Below are 18,131 nucleotides of genomic sequence, written 5' to 3'. Positions count from 1 at the left end.
CGGGCGTGCAAATGTTCAATTTGAATATCGTCCACAAAACGGATAATGGACATATGCTAGGTTTCTATATGAAGGACTGTTTTCTAGGTTTCAAACACGACTACAACGTCATCTAATTCTAAAGCAGGCTAACTTCCAATTTTGGGATGTCCATCAGCAGTCAGAGTAGACTCTTGGCTTAGGTCGTGCACTGTGTCCACTTTCTGTCAAAATATACTTCTGCAGGTAAATCAGAACTGGATTTCAACACACTAAACACACGGGAACATCTAAATATCAGATATCATTTACACCTAGCAATAAGAAACTGCTCATTGAATGAATCAATTCAAGTATATTAGAATCATCCAGCAGTTTTAGGAGTTGAATTGAAGTTTTAACTACAAGTTGTTAGCCTCATCAATCCCACAAATAGCACCAAACATTTTGATAAAACACCTTATTGTAAAGCAAGCTGTGCAAGCTCTTGGGCAGTACTGGCAACGTCTTGCATAGGGTGGGTTTACACACAAATTTTCAGAGTTTTAGTGCAATATATATCTGTAACTTTCTGTGCACTAACTTTCTTTCACACTTGACCAACAGAGTACAAGTGCAGTCGCGGCCGCCAGTCGCATTACCCAACCGCCTGTAGAAAAGCTGATTGATAAATTGTGACTGCAGATTTGCATTTCTTCATTCTCCAGTGAACAGCAATCCCTCCACTGGATTGAATTTAAGCCTACCTGTTGGAATTCTAACCCCAATTATGCTTGCTACTGCTGTGCAGGTCGGAATTTTGTTCCTTCAGAAATCCATGTAAGAATTATAGGACTTCAAATCTTATTCATGAGCACATAAAAGCACCCATCACACACCTCAAAAAGAGGTGAGGAATGCCCTGATGTGAGCAGTGGCTAACACAGTTTCAACCTAGCCTACATTTCCTACCACTATTTAGGCATGGCAGTTCACCAGTTGTGTGGTTTAATTTCAAATTCACATTTATTGTCCAGGTGATGCAAGTGATTATGATGTGTATGAAAAAGGACAAAATCAAACAATCTGTATAATCACTTCCACTGTAATGTCAATACGATGCCACTGACTTCTGCAACATACAAGGCAGCTTAAGAATTACCTTTCTGTTTGAAAAGGTAGACCGAATCATATCTTATGAAATTTGCCCTCCCTTGAATATAGAAATACAACTGAAAGACAATGAAAAGAAAGTAAAGGTACACTAAAATGCACAAGATATGAAGAATTGAATGTACAGAGTACAGACAACTTGAGACAAGTGAGCACAAAAGTTACAGTTTTAAATTTACATACCTATCACATTCTGTTTTGAAATGAGCACAAACTACTAGCAGTAAGAAAATCACAACTGTCACCCTTAACATTTTATACTTATGTTAAATGTACACAGTACACCTGACTACTCAAGCTCTAGTTATGCATCAAACTATAACCTCCTTGAACACACATATATTGCCTCCAATAAAAATTTAATACCATGAAAACACCTGCCTGAGATCCATCCATGTTTAGCTTGCGTCCACTCAAATTCTCACTACCTTATTTAGCAGCAGACACAAGCTCAACATGGTTGGATGTCAGGCTAGGAGAATGCTGCTAGTTTCTGTGGAGGCAAGTGTTGACATCACACAGTTGCTATAATGACTCCTAAATGGTCATCCCCACTTTTTCAAATATTCCACTCCACATTTCCAGTCCATTTCTGCAATGATGTAGCTCCTGATTCTTCCAGGAGACATCAGAACAAGGTGCACATCTCCAGGTTATTGCTTGTCCTTGTCTGTGTCTGGTTGTTTGTCCAACAGCGCCGACCTGATGCCGACCTTCTGTAGTTCCTCCACCAGGTCTCCGCTCTGGTGCATCTGCAGTAAGATGTCACAGCCGCCCACGAACTCCCCGCTCAGGAACAGCTGTGGGATGGTCGGCCAGCTGCTGTAGTCCTTGATACCTGAAGACACAAAACAATTGTCAAACTACAGTCAGATTTAACATGTAGCTTGCATGGTAACTTATATATGTCTGGTGCAGCATAAGTAGGTAGCCACTGACAGCTGGCACCTTCACACAAACACAAGGTCATGCCATCGTTTGTATCTTATCATTCTGTTGACCATCTCTCCTTATTTGTGATTAAAACACCAGACCATCATGGATATGACAGTGTAATAATGTGAACGTAATATTCCATTGTTATCTAACCACGTAGGCATAATTTTCGCAGGCACCTTCCCTCCAGCCATATTTGGTACTGCCCAATCTGAGCTGAGATGACCGCAAGGACGTTGCCTTGCATAACAAAAGAATGCCGTCCAGCTGGATTATGATTTGAATGTAATGATTGCTACACAGAAGTCTATCTTTGGATTTTACCTTGTCTAAGATTCTCGTCTTCCAAGACGTTGTAAGCGGAGTAGTTGTCAACTCCGTGCATCCTGAGGATCTGTACCACGGCGTTACTGAAGCCGCACATGGGCTGCTGCGGGACCCCCTTCATAAACACCACTACCTTGTCCTTCTTCACCAGCCCGTCGATGTGTTCCCGGCTCCCCGTGTCCGCCGCCTCGCTACTCAGCGCCCGCAGGAAGGCCGATCGTGGCCCCTGCGTCCGCAGAAACTTTGCTGTGGTGAGAAAAAGGCGACTCATGTTGTTCCTACCCCCGAACTACTGCAGTATTACATCAGTGAGAAACTTCTGATCGTTTGAAGGTTGACCGAACAACACATCCTTCCCCCATATCCGGTGAGAACTATTTTTGGCAGTGGAGCAAATTTAGAAAACGATATTGACACATGCTGCTGCTTTCTATTGACCAATAAAACATGTAGTATGTACAAATATTTTGTCAATTATTTAACTTCTCGTCTATATTTTGTGCCTTTTTCAGACTGGTGCGGAAGTTTATGACCCGGAGGTCAAAGCTGCCCGCCGGAAGTACATGTTGACCCCTGACCTGCCCGAGGACACGACGATGTGGCACCAACACAACACTGTCAGTACTGAAAAGCCGGTTCTACGGTTCGCAGTTTGAATATGGCTTAACCAAACTTTCCCACCCCAGAAAACTGGATGTTGTTTTACCTGACAGCCAGGGAAAGGGAACGAAGAATGCTGCAGGAGTTCGTGGAAAACCTGCAGGCCGGCATAGAGGCGGACAGAACCGACATCGTGAGGGAGATCGTTTCGGCGGCGGCCAAGTGTAGGTTGATTTTTCCGTAGTCCCAGAAGCTCAGATAGCTCTGTTGTCTTTCTTGTTTGTACATCTTTCTTTAACGTTTTGATAGTCTCTCAGAAATGTCAAATGTTTCACCATATATTGTTTGTCAATACAATAGTTTATTATTTGATATGTGGTCAATCATTATTATATAATATTAAAACGTGTAATGATTATTGAAAAGGGAATATTGCTCTGTCCCAAGCCTGCAACGTTATTTGACAGGTTACCCCAAAAATCTACGGTATGTTAAAAACCCTAATTAAGTCACCAATCTGAATAAGGCGATTGTCTTCCTTTGATATCTTCACTGCACTGTTTTTCATGACCATCACACTCACAGTAGTATAAACTGAATTCGGGGGAGGTTGTCAGAAAGTATTCAAAAAGACAGTCCCAAACTTAGAAATTAAGGAATAATGCATGTAGTAGGGTGTGTCAAGCTGTAGTTCAGAGATGGCCCTGTTGCTTATTAGACAAATCAAGCAAATAAGGGCCTCATTTATATAATCAAAACCTCCTTGATATAATTGATGATCATGAGGGAGTTCTATATAAAACCATAAAACCTCCTTGGTTTTGAGAGGATATTCATCATGTTAATCATGACCTAATTTGCATAATTAGTGAGAAAATCGTATGATACTTTAGTGGAAAATAATTGAATATTCATAATAGTGACACACGTAGGCCAGATGAGGCTTTACCAGGCTTTATTTACATTTGTTGTGCAATAAAGTTTGATTGATTAAAGATATTTTCATTAGTGCTGTGCTTATAAGTAGTGTACCACTAGTCTTCCTGGACTTCTTGACAGTTATATAAACAACATTCAATATATCATACATTGGTCCAACATTTACAACACATCATTACTTTAAAAACTATTTACATCATTGATGTTCGTCATTGCAAAAATCTTTGGAGATGAAAATGTGATCACTTAAAATGAATGCGACAGTTTGCACTTTGCAGAGTCTGCATATGTGATTGTGAATGTGTAGTTGTCATATCTTGGGGATATGCCCTCTTTAAAATGACGCTATTTTTGCCCCGAAATATATCTTTTGGGTTCCTTCGCCATTATGTGAAACCCAAATAATCAGACATTTCGTATCAGGGTAGTTTTTGCACTAGAGAAGGAAGCGGGGTAACCTGTAAGAATCCATTTACATTTTGTAGCATGGGGATATTTTGGGAACAGTCCAGTTACTCCAGTATTATTTGTATGGATGAACATTTGATGTTGGAGAGGGGTGATGTTTAGACAGTCCATATATGGGTAGAAGTAACTCTAATGGTTTCTGCTAAAGGTTGATATGGAACAGTCCATTATTACATGGGGAGGGAGAGGGAGTGAAACATGCTGTATTTGCTGGCCTTTATAGTGTGGCTCTATGTCTGCATTCGCTAGCAGTGATGGTACTCTGGTTTGGTGACTGGTTGACTATTGATGGCTGTTGGTGTTTTCCAGTGGTGTAGAATCTGCCTTTGCATGGCTTCCTGCAGTTAAAGTGGTGCCAGAGGACCACCTATTGCATACATCGGGACCTTACAGATATCATCTTGCCCTTGGTCTTCCTTGTAGGCCACTGCATATGGCTTGATCTCAGAATCTGGTCCTTGGTCATCCTCATAGGCCACTGCATATGGCTGAATGCTCTCACTGTCAACTGATGTGTGGCATTGGGCAGGGATGGGTTGACCGTGTGTTGAGTTCCTGTCAGATGCTTGCAGTTCAGCTGGACCAGAGTAGACCTTATACGGTCCAATTGTCAGGCTTGTTACTGTTTCAGATGTTGCAGGTTGATTGGCAGGGTCAGTTCCAGGTGGCCGGTCGTGATGAAGGGCTAAACTTGCAACGCCATAACAGCGTTTGTAGATGAAGAGGACACCAAGGCCTGCTGACAACAAAACAAGGAGGAGGGGTGCAACGACAGCACTGATCATGGCCAGGGCATGGGTGCTGTTGGCATCCTTGTTGATGATTGGGTCTCCCCCTATGATAAAACGTTCCATCTCTGTTGTATGCTGGGAGACTGACATGCCTTCTGTGGATGGGAACTCTGTGGAGTCCTCCGTGGCAATGGTCTTGTTGTTTGTGTACATGTCATCGTGTTTGGTGGACCAGATCTCCTCTAGTGACCTGTTGATATTGGTCTTGTTGTTCGGACTCATGTACATGTCATCGTGTTTGGTGGATCCAATCTCCTCTTGTAACCTGTTGGTATTGTTCTGGCAGACGTCCTTCCTCATGGTAGCAAGGAGAGTTCCTCGGAGGTCAGCAGGTGATGTACACTTCGGGTTGTCTTTGATAGCAATCTGGTGCAGATGTGGTAGGCTGCAGATGAACCACGTCAGGTTCTCGTCACATCGCAGTTCGTTGTTTTCTACACGGACACGCAGGTGCTTCAGATGCATGATGTTGCTGTGGATGGTAGCGATGCGGTTCTTTGTAAGGACTGCCGTCCTCAATGATTTTGGCAGCAGAAGTGCACCGACGGGCACAGATGTCAGCTGGTTCTGGGACAACTGCAGTTCTGCAATGCGAGGCAGGCCACGAAATGCATATTGCGATATGCTTGAAATTGCATTCTTGTACAGATACAAGACTGTAAGGCTTTTAAGTCCAAGGAAAGTATCAGGTTCTGAGGGTAAACAAAACAAGGTTTATTCTTTTAAATTATTGATACATGTATCAATTATATGTACCCTTGAAAAAAACCTTCAAAACACTTCTCTTCTACAAAATCAACATACTACATCATAGTACATGTGATTACTGTAAATATACTAGCTTGTATGCGATGTGTCTGCACACTTTTCTCTCTGACTGAGTTACTGTGGTAAATCTGAGAACCTGCAAAGTAAACGGGTGGGCTTGGTCTGCATTGCAGGCTCATTTCAACCTTTTTTTCAACAGCTGCAGGATAGTAGAATTACAGGTTAACATTTTCAAGAAGATTTTGAACAATATAATTACAGACCCATTCAGACTTTTTTTCAACAACTACAGGATAGTAAAATTACAGGTTGACATTTTCAAGATGCCCTTCAAGTCAAAATCCCTTTCAACTCACCGAGACGGCAGAGGCGGTTGTCCACGAGGGAAAGGACACTTACAAATGGCAGATCTTGGAAGGCCCCGGGCTGTATTGTGGAAACGTTGGACCGTTCGATACTCAGATGCTGAAGGCGTGAGATGTTTGGAAAAGACACTTCCAGGAGAGTAGACAAGCGGAGATGCTCAATATTGATTATCTGAATTCTTTGGTTGAAGTCAGTTGGTATGGTATCGATACACCGGTCGAAGTTGTACATATTCCCTCCATGTCCGACCCAGCTACAGGGGTTCCGATGTTCATAATTTGCATATGGACAGTGACAGGCAGACCATTGTCCATCACAGCTACTTGGGCATTGAGCTGCTACAGAAACGAAATGTCGGTATGTGGAGACCAGAAGTAACAAGACCAGTGTCTTGTTTCGTGGCATCTTGATGACTGATTGTGCGCGACTATATTTTTCCTGCGCCGTTTCAATCAGAGGCTGTCTGAATATACATTTTGCTTTTGCATGTTCAGTAGTGGGGTACAACTGCCAACGTCGTGTATTATTTTGCTCAAAATTTGTCTGAGAATGTTCCTGATCACTTGATGAAACATCAGTGTTGGGTCAAAGTCATTTCATCAACCACCTACGCATGAACGGAAATTGTTTCACTGGCTCCCTTTATGCGTCATTTCATTTAAAAGCATGTGATTTGATTGCCAATATATCCAAATTTTGGTATGAATTAGTATGAGAAGTTTGACAATTTAATATAACATCTCATTAGTAATGATGAAAAGCTTGAAAGTCATTTCAGTTACCACCTACGCATGGAAAAACTTTGTTTCCAACTCCAGTTGCACAATGAGCATGATTGTATGTGAAACTGGGATGAGTGGGTGGGAACATAGGGTGAAATGGTTTTGGCTTTCAAATGAATAGAGCTCTACAGTACAAAGAACAGCAAGTACTGATGTTAGCACTTTCTCATCAGTTGTGTGTAGGACATGTGATACATGTTCAGCTGTAAAACCCTATTTAGAGCATCATGATGAAAAGTTGTTTGTCTCACCTGTAGTGTTTTGTTGTTGCACCTGACAGGTGAGGAGGCAGATGAAGGAGACATCCAGGTGAGAAAGCTGCTGAATCACCTGGATGCGGAGGAGCAGACATTCCTGCACGTGGCCACTAAGGTGAGACAACTTCATCTGAGCTTTATGTTTTATGTCACTGTACTATTTATGAAACCATACTGACTGAGGCATATTTACGATGGGAGAGAGTAAAAGAAAGAGACAGAAAACACAGATGCTTCAGTTCAAATTTGATTTATTTTTGTTTGTGCCATGCTAACTGCCATGATGTCTTTCAGCAAGGAAGCGTTGACATCATACGCACCCTGCTGTCGGGTGGTGCTGACCCTGGCATCCATGACAAGAATGGTGACACGCCCTTTGACCTTTCACCCTCCCAGGCTGTCACCAATGTGTACAACGAGGAGCTGCTCCAGGCCATTGCTCAGTCCAAGTAACCTTTGACCCTCTTAATGTTATAGATCAGTTGAGTTTTGTCCTTTGCCTCTGTAACACTGTCTGATTGACATTTTGTTGTTTTTGCTGGCTATCTTTTCTAATAACTCACCTACAATAAGTACAAAGGATGCCTATAGCATAACAGTCATGGATCATTAATGACATTATAACATCAATTTAGTAACAGAAATTACAAAAAATGTGAAATTGGACACTTCAAAGATCATCAAAAGGTATTGTAGTCATGGTAGTTGCTTCACTAGGATATACTGCATACAGTCTCTGGCAATTTATGAACTAGTGATGAAAAGTGTTAGTTTGGGGAAGTTATTTTGCAGTACATGTATATCAAACTTGACAAACACTCTTGTTGTAAACTTTCCACATTGATGCTTGGTTCTTCATTCTTCAGTGTTGGTCGTGTGTGTCAGCTGATTGCTGCAGGGGTTAACATCAACCTGCGAGACTCGGTGGAGGGGAGGAACACCCCGCTGCACTGGGCTGCTTCCTTCGCCAACCATGAGATGGTGCAGTGCCTCTGTGGTCAGTCTTCCACCATCAATATGTACTGTTCTTACCTCTGTTAAGGAAGTTTTATTTGTGAAAAAAAGTCAGAGATCATGTGTTGGGAAGTATGCCTTAGCCTGAGGAATGATGATAACATTTGGAGAGGGTAAGAATTCTTCACTCCTTCATATTATTTAGCAGTTAAGCAATAAAAAAAATTCCGCTATTTGACTATTGAGGAGTATGAATAGTTTTGTTAATCAGTGGTGATAGTTTCTTCATCTGATGTTTGAAATTCAAGATCAAGAAAATGGCATAACATTTTTCTTTAACTATGGGTGTGTCCCCTGACTTTACTGACATACATGTATTTCTTTTGTACAGACAGGGGAGCAGAAGTGAACCTGTGCAACAGTAAGGGTGCCACACCTCTCCATGATGCAGTCCTGAGAAAAGACACAGACATCGTACAGGAACTACTGGAACATGGAGCCTGTGCACTCATGGTGGGGACTAAAGGGTAGGCAATGTCTACTAGATATTGTGACAGAAGTACAGAAACCATTATGCAGATGGTAGCAAGGTCACGTGGACTTGAACTTTACATTCAGAAAGAAAGCATAGAATTGATTGTTCTGAGCTGATGGTCTTCTGTGGTGATGAGTTGATCAATTGAGCTAAATGTATGCATAGTTTTGGTATTACAGGTTACAATAGTGTCCACTTTTTACAGATTGTAATTCTTTGCCTTTTGAACAAATGATGTTTGAGATGTTTTCCCTTCTGTTTGCAGGAGTTACAAAGGAAAGAGGGCCCTGGATCTTGCCGACCCGTCCTCAGAGCTGTACACCCTGCTGCAGGAGTACAGCAGTAAGGCTGTGGCTAATGGGACACTGACTGAGGACAGCTCAGCAGGTACAGGGGAATCAGGCTACTTAATGGTAGATTTTCCATGCAGGTCCATTCTAAGTGCAGGTGGCCCAATTTGTAGTCTAAATCTGTACTACATTGCATATTGTTCACACTGATTTTTAGCTTTTCTAAATCTCTTTGTAAAAACTATGCCCAGTTGGTTGAAATTCTGTCCCAAAAAGTGGCTATAGGTGTCCACCACTAAATGATAAAATTGTATACCCAGTAAAATGAACTGGGGGTATAGACAACAGGTACATGTGGTACTGGACAAGCTAAATCTGTTTAGTTATCAAAGTTGTCCATGGCTGAAAATTTATTCTAAACAATGCCACCCCTTTGTGTTTAACTTCTGTTGTGTTGACTTGGAATATTTGAACTTGCTACAGACATTCAAAAGCTTATCTTTGTTTCACATTAAATGCTTACAGAGAGTGTTGAGATCGAGGACCCTGTTACACCTGACCTCCTGGCACACAAGAAAGCGCCCCCTCCCTTGTTGAGCAGGAAAGACAGCACATTGTCCGAGGACCAGCGTATTCCGCCCATCCCTGTGAACATGGAGGCAGAGGGGGCAGACAACTCCTTACAGATGGACAGTCACCTCATGGATAAGGTAAGGTCAGGGGAGTGGGCTACTCATTCATTGGCGTGATGACGAGTTACTTTGTAAATGTACAGTATCGCTTTTTAGGATAGCTTGCATGTATAAACTGTCTCTCCTCAAGACATATATTCTGAACATATCTCAGTGAACTATTCCTATGAACTTATCAAAGAAGATTAAGTGACAATATGAAAGTCTTCTTTGATGACTACTGAAGTCTGGCTGTGCAAGTTATCTTCAGTTCATCCTTGCCCCCATGACAACTTTTCATGTACATGCAACCAAGGAGGTTGATGCAACTAACTTTTGAATACATGTTGTCAGCTACAAAATTGTCAAGAAAACTATCAAAGTTCTGATGAGAGAATTATTGCCTTTTCTCAGATAAGCCATCTGCTGTCAGCGACCAATGTGTCTGCTCCCCCGAGCCCCCTGGTGACTGACACCAGACTGCACCTGCTGTGGCCACAGCCCCAGAGACTGTCACAGGGAGAGGGAGACCCCTGGAGGCCTCTGGAAGAACTGCAGGTGTTTGTTGACCAAGGTCCTCACCAGGGTAGGTGGTTGTGCTGACACATGTACAGTGAAATACAAGTTCCTGTCCAGTTCATCGGACCTTACTGGCATATCCCTGTATATTATGATCTAATAACAAGTCTTATCCAAAATTTATCTATTTTTTCATTCCTTACTTTAGCCCAGGGCTACTCACAGAAAATTAAAAAAATCCACTATAAAGATTAACCTTTCAAGTTATCTTGTGTAAAAGCCAACAAACCAAACAACACTATAGAAAACACATTCAAATTTCTTGATGAGATGTCAGGGTATAACTACAAGTAGGTAACAATTTCACTTGACTTCACCCCACCAAACCTATGTCCTTATGCCATCATCAGACCACATGTCATAATATGCATTCCTGTTGAACACAGTGTCTGTGGGAGACATCATGGCCCTGTGGGAGAACCTCCAGCCCAGTCTCCAGCTGATGGGCCTCCGGTACTCCCTGTCTGCTGGCCCTGCCAGGAGGTTCCCAGACAGGCCGGTGGTCGTGTGCCTTGTCAACAACAGACTGTGTAACAGGAGCAACAGCTATAGGATCACAGTATCTCACAGAAAGGTACCACAGTGTTTATTTATTTGCATGGTTTGGGCAGTGTTGTAATGTTAAAACAGTTACATGGGTTTGTTGACATGCCATAGCATTCAGAATCATGTGGAAAGACTGTTATAGCTCTTTGGAATATCATCAATGCCAGTTTGTTGTTCATATAAATAATGTCATTATGTACATGTAGGCATAGTTTGGTGTGTATTTGTACTTTGCAACTGCAATCAAATTTCACTGTTCTTACAGATAGATTGTACACTTATTTCAGGTTCTTCTGCTGGGCAGTGACACCTGTGGCCTGTGGTGTGCCTTGTGTACATTTTTACAGCTCCTTAAACTGTGCCATAATCAGGGGATTCCTGCACTACAGGTGAATTTTGTTAGCTTGTGTATGGCTAATACTTCATCTATAATCTTATTTTTGTACGACTTACTCTGGAAAAACAACATCGGATAGTTTTAGAACTATAGATACTGACCTAGAAATGCTACTACCTGAATTTTTTTGTTCTTTCTTTCTTTAACATTTATACTTTTGTCGGCATGTATTTGGTTCTTGTTTCTAAAGATCTTAATGAACTGATTTTTGTTCTATTCCAGATTACTGACTGGCCACAAGTCAGTTGTAGAGGAGTGCTGATAGAAACTTGCAGCGGAAGAGTCCCAAAACTGGTAAGCATTAGCTAGCCTGAACTCAATCAAGCTCCTGTAACGGCTTGCCGCCTGTAACCGCATAGCCGGACAGCTGGAGTTTGCGTTATACAGACTAAGCATTAGCATGTTGTCTTAAATTACAGTCATTGTGATAGATACTTTATGTTTTACTTCCAACCACCATCTTTTGTGTGATTAAAGCTGTTGTCAAGGCAATGCTGCACTCTTTTCTCACTCAGCTCTTTTGTTGTTCATGCAGGAGAACCTCTTAGAACTAATAGGAAGACTGGCTCTCCTAAAGATAAACCAGGTAATGTAACGTATACCCTCCTTATCTAAAACTGCCACCTGATTTAGTGTTATTATGACACATAGTTTTTTTTACTTCAGAGTGACAGACATACAGGCCAGAGGCTATGTTCGTCATCATTACATGTGAAAGTTTGAAAAATGTGTGAAATTTTTGTCACAATAATTGTTATGTACAATTTCTCCTCAGGTACATCTATACACCAAAGTGGACAGTTCAGTACAAGAGCCTTATAGTTCCAGGTAAGGATCTTCAAAAGACTCTTTGGTGGTTTGAGATAAAAGATTTTCATTCTTCAGCTTTAGGCACTCTACGCTTTAAATGTTTGTTTGAAGATCTATTTGTACCCACCCACCCTCTTTCCCCAGTGAACTGTGCCAGATTCAACAGTTTTGTCAGAGGAGACACATGATGTTGGTCCCTACCATTGATGTGATAGGGGACAGTACCATGGAGGATTCTCAACTGTCTGCTTACGTCAGCCACTGTAGGAAGAGACTCAGAGCTTTCCCAGCCTGCAGGTCAGTAGAGTACACAGCTTTCCCATTTGTTGCTGATGTACTGATGCATTTAGCTGATGTAGTTACTTTTTTCACTGCCAATGAAAGACTGGTCCATGTGCTCAGGACAAAGATGTTGTATTCCTCAGGACCTAATGCTGTTGATGTGTATAAAATATTTGCTGCATCACACCTTCTCAGGGATTTAGATCTCTGTTGTCAGATTTTTATCTTAAGTACATGTTACTACAACCTCTGTTTGTCTGTTGCAGTTATGTAAATATTGGTCCAGTCCTGAGTGAATTAGTTCTGGAAGATGCCAGACAACGGCTAGCAGATGAGGTAGGTAATTTTTATTCATTCTCAAGAAGAGTAGACACTTGCCTTGGTGAGTGGTAACGTAAGTTAAATCAAACATTCCTTAAGGCGTAATGCAGCCTGTCTTCATCAAATATATGCATGTATGTATGTATGTATGTAGAACTGTTACCATTTGGGATGTTAGAATTCAGAGTTTTAGGTTTTGTGTGATGAACATTTGTCCCTGTGTCTCCTGCAGATAGATCCAGCTGCAACATCAGACTCATTACCCCAACTCCCAGTACTAGACCATCAGACCCCCTTGTTGTGTGTGGACAGCAGAGAGGGGGTAGCAGGATATGCACAGTGCCTTCCATTGGGCTGTATTGCCACAGACTATGGCAACAAGGTAGGCACTTTTCAAACAATAGTTGTTAGCTAGGAAGACCAAATGTGTGTCTCAGTCTTTGATATTGCCAGTCAACGTTTCGAAAATTGTTTAGACGTTGAAATCTACTCATACTTGACTGAGGAGCTTTCCCTCTAGTCTTCAGTCTTCATGTGGACATTTAGTTTCTCTGATTTATTCCCTTGATATTAAATCACTACGTCTAGTTCAATTTGTCTATAATACTTTAAAAAGATGATGTACCGGTATATGAAACACCAAGAAACCAGGCTTTATGTCCAATCCTGCTAACCTCCCCCAGCCCAGACTGTACATTGTGTGGGTGCCAGGCTTGGCAGGTAGACATTGTGGGAAATGTTCGACAGGTGGTCAGTGCAGACTTTCTGACCACATGCAGCTTCTGTCCCTACATGACCTTTAACCTGCAGGAAAATGGAGTTGGACAGGAGAAGTTTGTCCAAACTCTCTGGCTGACAGGGATAGTAAAGTGGGGTGTATGAGGTGCCAGGCTTCAGTACTGTCCTAGCATGCGATTCACCCCAAACAAACATACATTTGAACATGATGTTGTACGAATAGACTTGGACTTTTGTGCTGTACTGCACACAATGATATCTGTTATTTTTGTATATCACTGAGGTCAATATTGAATAAAATTAGCCTATTGCTGCATATCCCCCATCGCTAATTTGGTTTTTGTAGGTGACTCATGATGGCGGTTTATAATGTAACACAGTAGAATTATGTAACTGCCTTATATGAAAGGTTGTCTTGTATGTCTTCTTTCTCTTTCAGGCTGACTATGACTTCCAAAAACTTTCCAAAGACGTTGTAGAAGAAGGGTGAGTACATGTACTAGTAGCTCACACTGAATTGAAGCTCTACAAATATAGTATAATGAAACAATTTTGGGACAAAGAAAAGAAATTAGTGTCTTGTTTTTAAAGACAAAGTACTGTTGAGCATTATTTGAGTACAAGAGAATATGTCTATCTACCCCATTGCTGCTCTGGTCCCCCAGTTTTAATAAATGTTTACCTGGATGTTGTTGTTGGTTTGTTCTTTCAGACATGGACTGATTCTATGCCCTGGAACAGCAGCCTGGGACAGGTAGGTTGTAAGCATATCTACTTTAAAGTTGATTTCTTTGAGGCACCCACATTCAGTGAAAACGCACATTGAAAGTAACTTTTGCATGAAAAGGTGAAAAAAGATGATGTTGTAGAATGATTGAGGCAAGCTGATATTTGAACTATGTCAGACATATGAAAAATGATAATTTGTACTTGACAGTATTGGGGGCTGCCCTGAAGCAACTGTAAGCAACATCTTCAATGCTGCAAGAGCTGCTGTGTCTTATGGTGCATTGGGGATAGTTGTCTGTGATTGGTCAGGCAGAGGTCATCTGAATCATCAGCCAATCAGCTGGCCCGGCTTTATCACCACAGCTGGATTGTCGTGGAATCCTTCCTCTCATTGGGTGAGCATCTGTCCATTAGGTTAAATGCCGTGTGAATGGAAACAGTTTCTCTTTCTACCGGCCCGCAAAAATGTGTACATGGTGATTCATACCAGTAATACTGTTTACACAGTTGAACATATCATATTCAGAACACACTGTTAAACAGGGTGTATTTGTACTCTAATGCGCATGTTGTATTTACATTGATTCTCATAGTCATATAATCAGTCAAAAAACACAAACATGTTTTTGTACCTGGTATATAGATTTTCAAGTATTGTTTCTCAAAAGCCTGATAAAGATGTGCAAGAAAGATTGTCACATGCTGTTGAGTCAAGCTTGCAGAGAGAATGAAGAGTGAATATGGTCACTTCATTAATTTCAAGAGTAAAATATATGTAAAATATCATATTTGCATCTTTTCTCTTCAGGACTTTGTCCATGCAAACCTCCCAGACTTGATCAACACCCATGTGTACCATGACAGAGCTGGTGTAATGGGCCAGGTCATCATCGAGCTGGGTCGGGCGGAGACCTATCTCCTCAGGGTGTCCCGTCAGCAGCGTATGAACGACAACACGGACCTGCCCGGCCAGGACGGGTCCCTCCTGTACCAGCTCATGTCTCCCAAACTACTGGAGGACAGCGTCAACATCGAGAGACTGACACCAGATAATGTGCAGGTCAGGGTGCTGCACACTTGGACTCATCAATTCTGCAATCAATCAATCAATCATTCAATCAATCAATCAATCAATCATTCAATCAAGCAATAAATCATTCAATCAAGCAATAAATCATTCAATCAAGCAATAAATCAACCAGTCAATCAATCTATGTTTTACACAAACAGGTTTACACAAGATGAAAGTGAATTAAGCAGAATGGTAATTGAGAAACTTGTATGGGATACCTCTAGACTATAGCCCCACAGTTTTTAATCTTTACCTACTTTAAAGAGTTCATCTGCACAACTGCGTTTTTGTATACATGTATCTCTACACAGAACTCGTATTCTCATGTTCGTGTTGCTCCACAGAAAGCCATGCGACACATCAGGCGGTGCAACAGTGCCCTTGGTAAGGCAGACCTGCAGTGCAAGGACAGCTGCCAGGTGGTGTCAGAGCTCCACCTGACTGTGGACATGCTTGTCTTTGCCTGCAAGTATGTAACGTTACTACTATTTGAAATTGTGTGTTGGTCATAATCTAGGCCATGTATTTACTTGATGTATTGGGACTTTACTACACAGTTGGTTGATGTGAACATGATAACCTGTTACACATGATCTTTGTTGTCTTTGCCCATTTGTGAACATCTTTAAGAGTGAAAATGAACTTGGCGTTTTCCTTACTTTATACCTCTTCTGAAGGTGACAAAACATGCTTAAAATAGGAATAACTGTCTGCCCATCACAACTTACATCAGCAGATTCCTTTGAGCTTTTGTTCCCTTGTCACAGGGCTTTTCACCAGGCAATAGTTTCAGAGTGGTTCTCCTTGCTCTTTGATGACTATTTTGTTGTGAACAGACTTTTTGTTGTCAGGAAAATAACTACTCAACATCTTCCCACATCTCCCCAGGCTTGTCCGAGCTTTACTGTCAGCTGGGAAGAACCCTGGAGGGGTGGGGCTCCCTGTCATCAATGTGGGCGTGGCCAACCTTCCTGCTACCACCAGGACTGACCTGGCTAACAGGTAACCTGTCATTTACTTGTCCTCATCTACTGTCAAATTGTGATTGCTTGAAGCAGTCTAAACTTCTTTCAAAATTAGTCTGTTGGGATCTGATTGAATGTAAAATTGCATGTTTTGTTCGTCCTGGTAATTATATGTACATTTTCAGCATACCTGAACGATAAGTTTAAACCCTATCTGTACCATACAACATAGAAATTGAATGTTGGATACCTGAGAACGTACATAGCACCTTTGGCCTTTTTTATCTTACATATATCTGATCAGTCATTTTGTCTGTCTTCTCTCTCCCTCCAGGCTGCTGAGTTTGATTGACAGGTACAGTGAGCTGTGGGCGGGGTTTAACCTGGAGGCAGGGATGGACCAATCAGTGTCTCTCCTGACAGACATCCTCACAAAACTCATCCCAGAGAGCATGGCGGCAGAGGCTTGAGGAAGATCGATGACCACAAAAAAGTTACCTTTTATTTCTGCATAGTGATTGGCTCTTCCAAATGAAGCTGTGTGGCCCTGGAAAAATAGGGCTTAGATAAAATCAAGGCAGCTGGTTCCAGCTACGGAGTAAATCTTTTGTTGTTGTGAGATAGGAACTTCATCCTTTGTAGTATCATTCAAATATTTTGTATGGCTATAATATAAAACAAGATGGATGCTCAATCATGAAAATTTGACATAAGCATGGATTGTATGTAATAGAGTGCACCAAATGTTACTTAGTTTCAACGATTTGTAAATGATTTCACAAACTCAAAGACATAAAATTAACTGATAAGCTAGTGAAGGCTTTGAGAAATGTGGAAAAGATATGATAAATCCACAATCATAAAGATGTGAATTATTCTAAGTTGATTTAGGAAATTACATATATAGTTGACAGACTATTTACAGATCTTTTTCAAAGTGTGTTGTTATGTGTTCAACCAAAGAATATTGATTTTGGTTTCGGTGCAATACAAGCTAAGCATAGAAAAAATGTCATTGAGAATGGCAGATGCTAAAGTTATTTCAGTGCCACTTGTATGTATAATATAATTACACTCAAATAGTCATGACTGTAAGTTTACTTTAAAACTGCTTTTGATATTCCTGTCAAGTTCAATGAACCATACGAGGTTTTGGGGAACAGAAGTCACTTTCTAATGCATAGTCTTCCATACATCCACAAATATTATACCTTGCAAAATGCTCAAACTAAGGAGACAAGTGTATATTCTTGCACAATAATTTCTGTATCTGTATAGCCGGTATAACCGCCCTTCGACGTAACACACCAATTTCCTTGGTGTTGCCAGAAATGGCCCCTTGTCATGTTCACTTTTTATGTTTCTTTTTTTAATAATTATCGAAGTCAGGTGGATATTTGTTCATTGTTACATTCCGAGGTGCAGGTATTGTTTGCTGATCTTGTTTGATGTCAATACATTGCTGGTTCTAAGATAAGCAACTGTATGCATTCTATTTAAGGGTGTGAAAAAATTGTTTTGAGTCATAAAAAATGGTATGGTCAAAAGATGTACTGTGTTAACTTTCAACCCAAAAGAGAATCACTGTATGTTACATCCCCCTCAATATTTTCCAGTCTGTCCCTTCTTTTTTCATCAATTCTCACTAAAACATACCTTAGGCCTAGGAAAATCAATGTTGTGTTCCCAATTACAGTTCTGAAAAGAATTAAGGGTTGGTAGGCAGGGATTCTCTATTTTTTCTAGATTTCAGGCAAAATGATACAACAAAGACAGTTACAATCATGCAGTGTCAACATAAAGGAGACCTAGGTTTGGTGGGCCTGTTTCTGTCACTTCTTCTAATGCAACAAGAATGAGGAGAACATGTTGGAAAA

At 41.1% G+C, this 18,131-nt stretch overlaps 2 protein-coding genes across 2 annotated transcripts; one reads left to right on the top strand and one right to left on the bottom strand.

Annotated features, from left to right (window-relative positions):
- Positions 1-1,047: 1,047 nt before the first annotated feature.
- On the bottom strand, positions 1,048-2,665 carry LOC136433065 (glutaredoxin-related protein 5, mitochondrial-like). Its single transcript, XM_066424856.1, has 2 exons — positions 2,392-2,665; positions 1,048-1,969 (listed from the first exon to the last, which is right to left on the bottom strand). Exons 1-2 carry the CDS (start codon positions 2,663-2,665, stop codon positions 1,785-1,787), a joined length of 459 nt encoding a protein of 152 aa, XP_066280953.1. The 3' UTR covers positions 1,048-1,784.
- A 21-nt stretch (positions 2,666-2,686) lies between these two features.
- Positions 2,687-17,860, top strand: LOC136433055 (uncharacterized). The gene is made up of 24 exons (XM_066424836.1): positions 2,687-2,761; positions 2,907-3,218; positions 7,389-7,480; positions 7,660-7,814; positions 8,232-8,362; positions 8,711-8,846; positions 9,120-9,241; positions 9,670-9,854; positions 10,230-10,401; positions 10,781-10,968; positions 11,228-11,329; positions 11,560-11,631; positions 11,873-11,923; positions 12,113-12,165; positions 12,292-12,444; positions 12,696-12,765; positions 12,983-13,132; positions 13,928-13,974; positions 14,201-14,242; positions 14,426-14,612; positions 15,026-15,277; positions 15,634-15,758; positions 16,178-16,291; positions 16,589-17,860. The coding sequence occupies exons 2-24, from the start codon at positions 3,089-3,091 to the stop codon at positions 16,722-16,724; spliced, it is 2,865 nt and encodes a 954-aa protein (XP_066280933.1). The 5' UTR covers positions 2,687-2,761; positions 2,907-3,088; the 3' UTR covers positions 16,725-17,860.
- The last annotated feature ends 271 nt before the right edge of the window (positions 17,861-18,131 follow it).

The sequence above is a fragment of the Branchiostoma lanceolatum genome, chromosome 4 (genome assembly GCF_035083965.1).
Source record: "Branchiostoma lanceolatum isolate klBraLanc5 chromosome 4, klBraLanc5.hap2, whole genome shotgun sequence".
In the NCBI taxonomy this organism is placed as follows: Eukaryota; Metazoa; Chordata; class Leptocardii; order Amphioxiformes; family Branchiostomatidae; genus Branchiostoma; species Branchiostoma lanceolatum.
Note: the sequence above shows the minus strand (reverse complement) of the source record. Positions and strands in the feature narration are given on the sequence as shown.

Coding starts and splice junctions, on each gene's coding strand:
- LOC136433065 (XM_066424856.1), bottom strand. CDS start 2,665: ATGAGTCGCCTTTTTCTCACCACAGCAAAGTTTCTGCGGACGCAGGGG. Junction 1,970..2,391: donor AGACGAGAATCTTAGACAAG/GTAAAATCCAAA, acceptor TTGTGTCTTCAG/GTATCAAGGACTACAGCAGC.
- LOC136433055 (XM_066424836.1), top strand. CDS start 3,089: ATGTTGTTTTACCTGACAGCCAGGGAAAGGGAACGAAGAATGCTGCAG. Junction 11,632..11,872: donor GCGGAAGAGTCCCAAAACTG/GTAAGCATTAGC, acceptor TTGTTCATGCAG/GAGAACCTCTTAGAACTAAT. Junction 13,975..14,200: donor AAAGACGTTGTAGAAGAAGG/GTGAGTACATGT, acceptor TTGTTCTTTCAG/ACATGGACTGATTCTATGCC.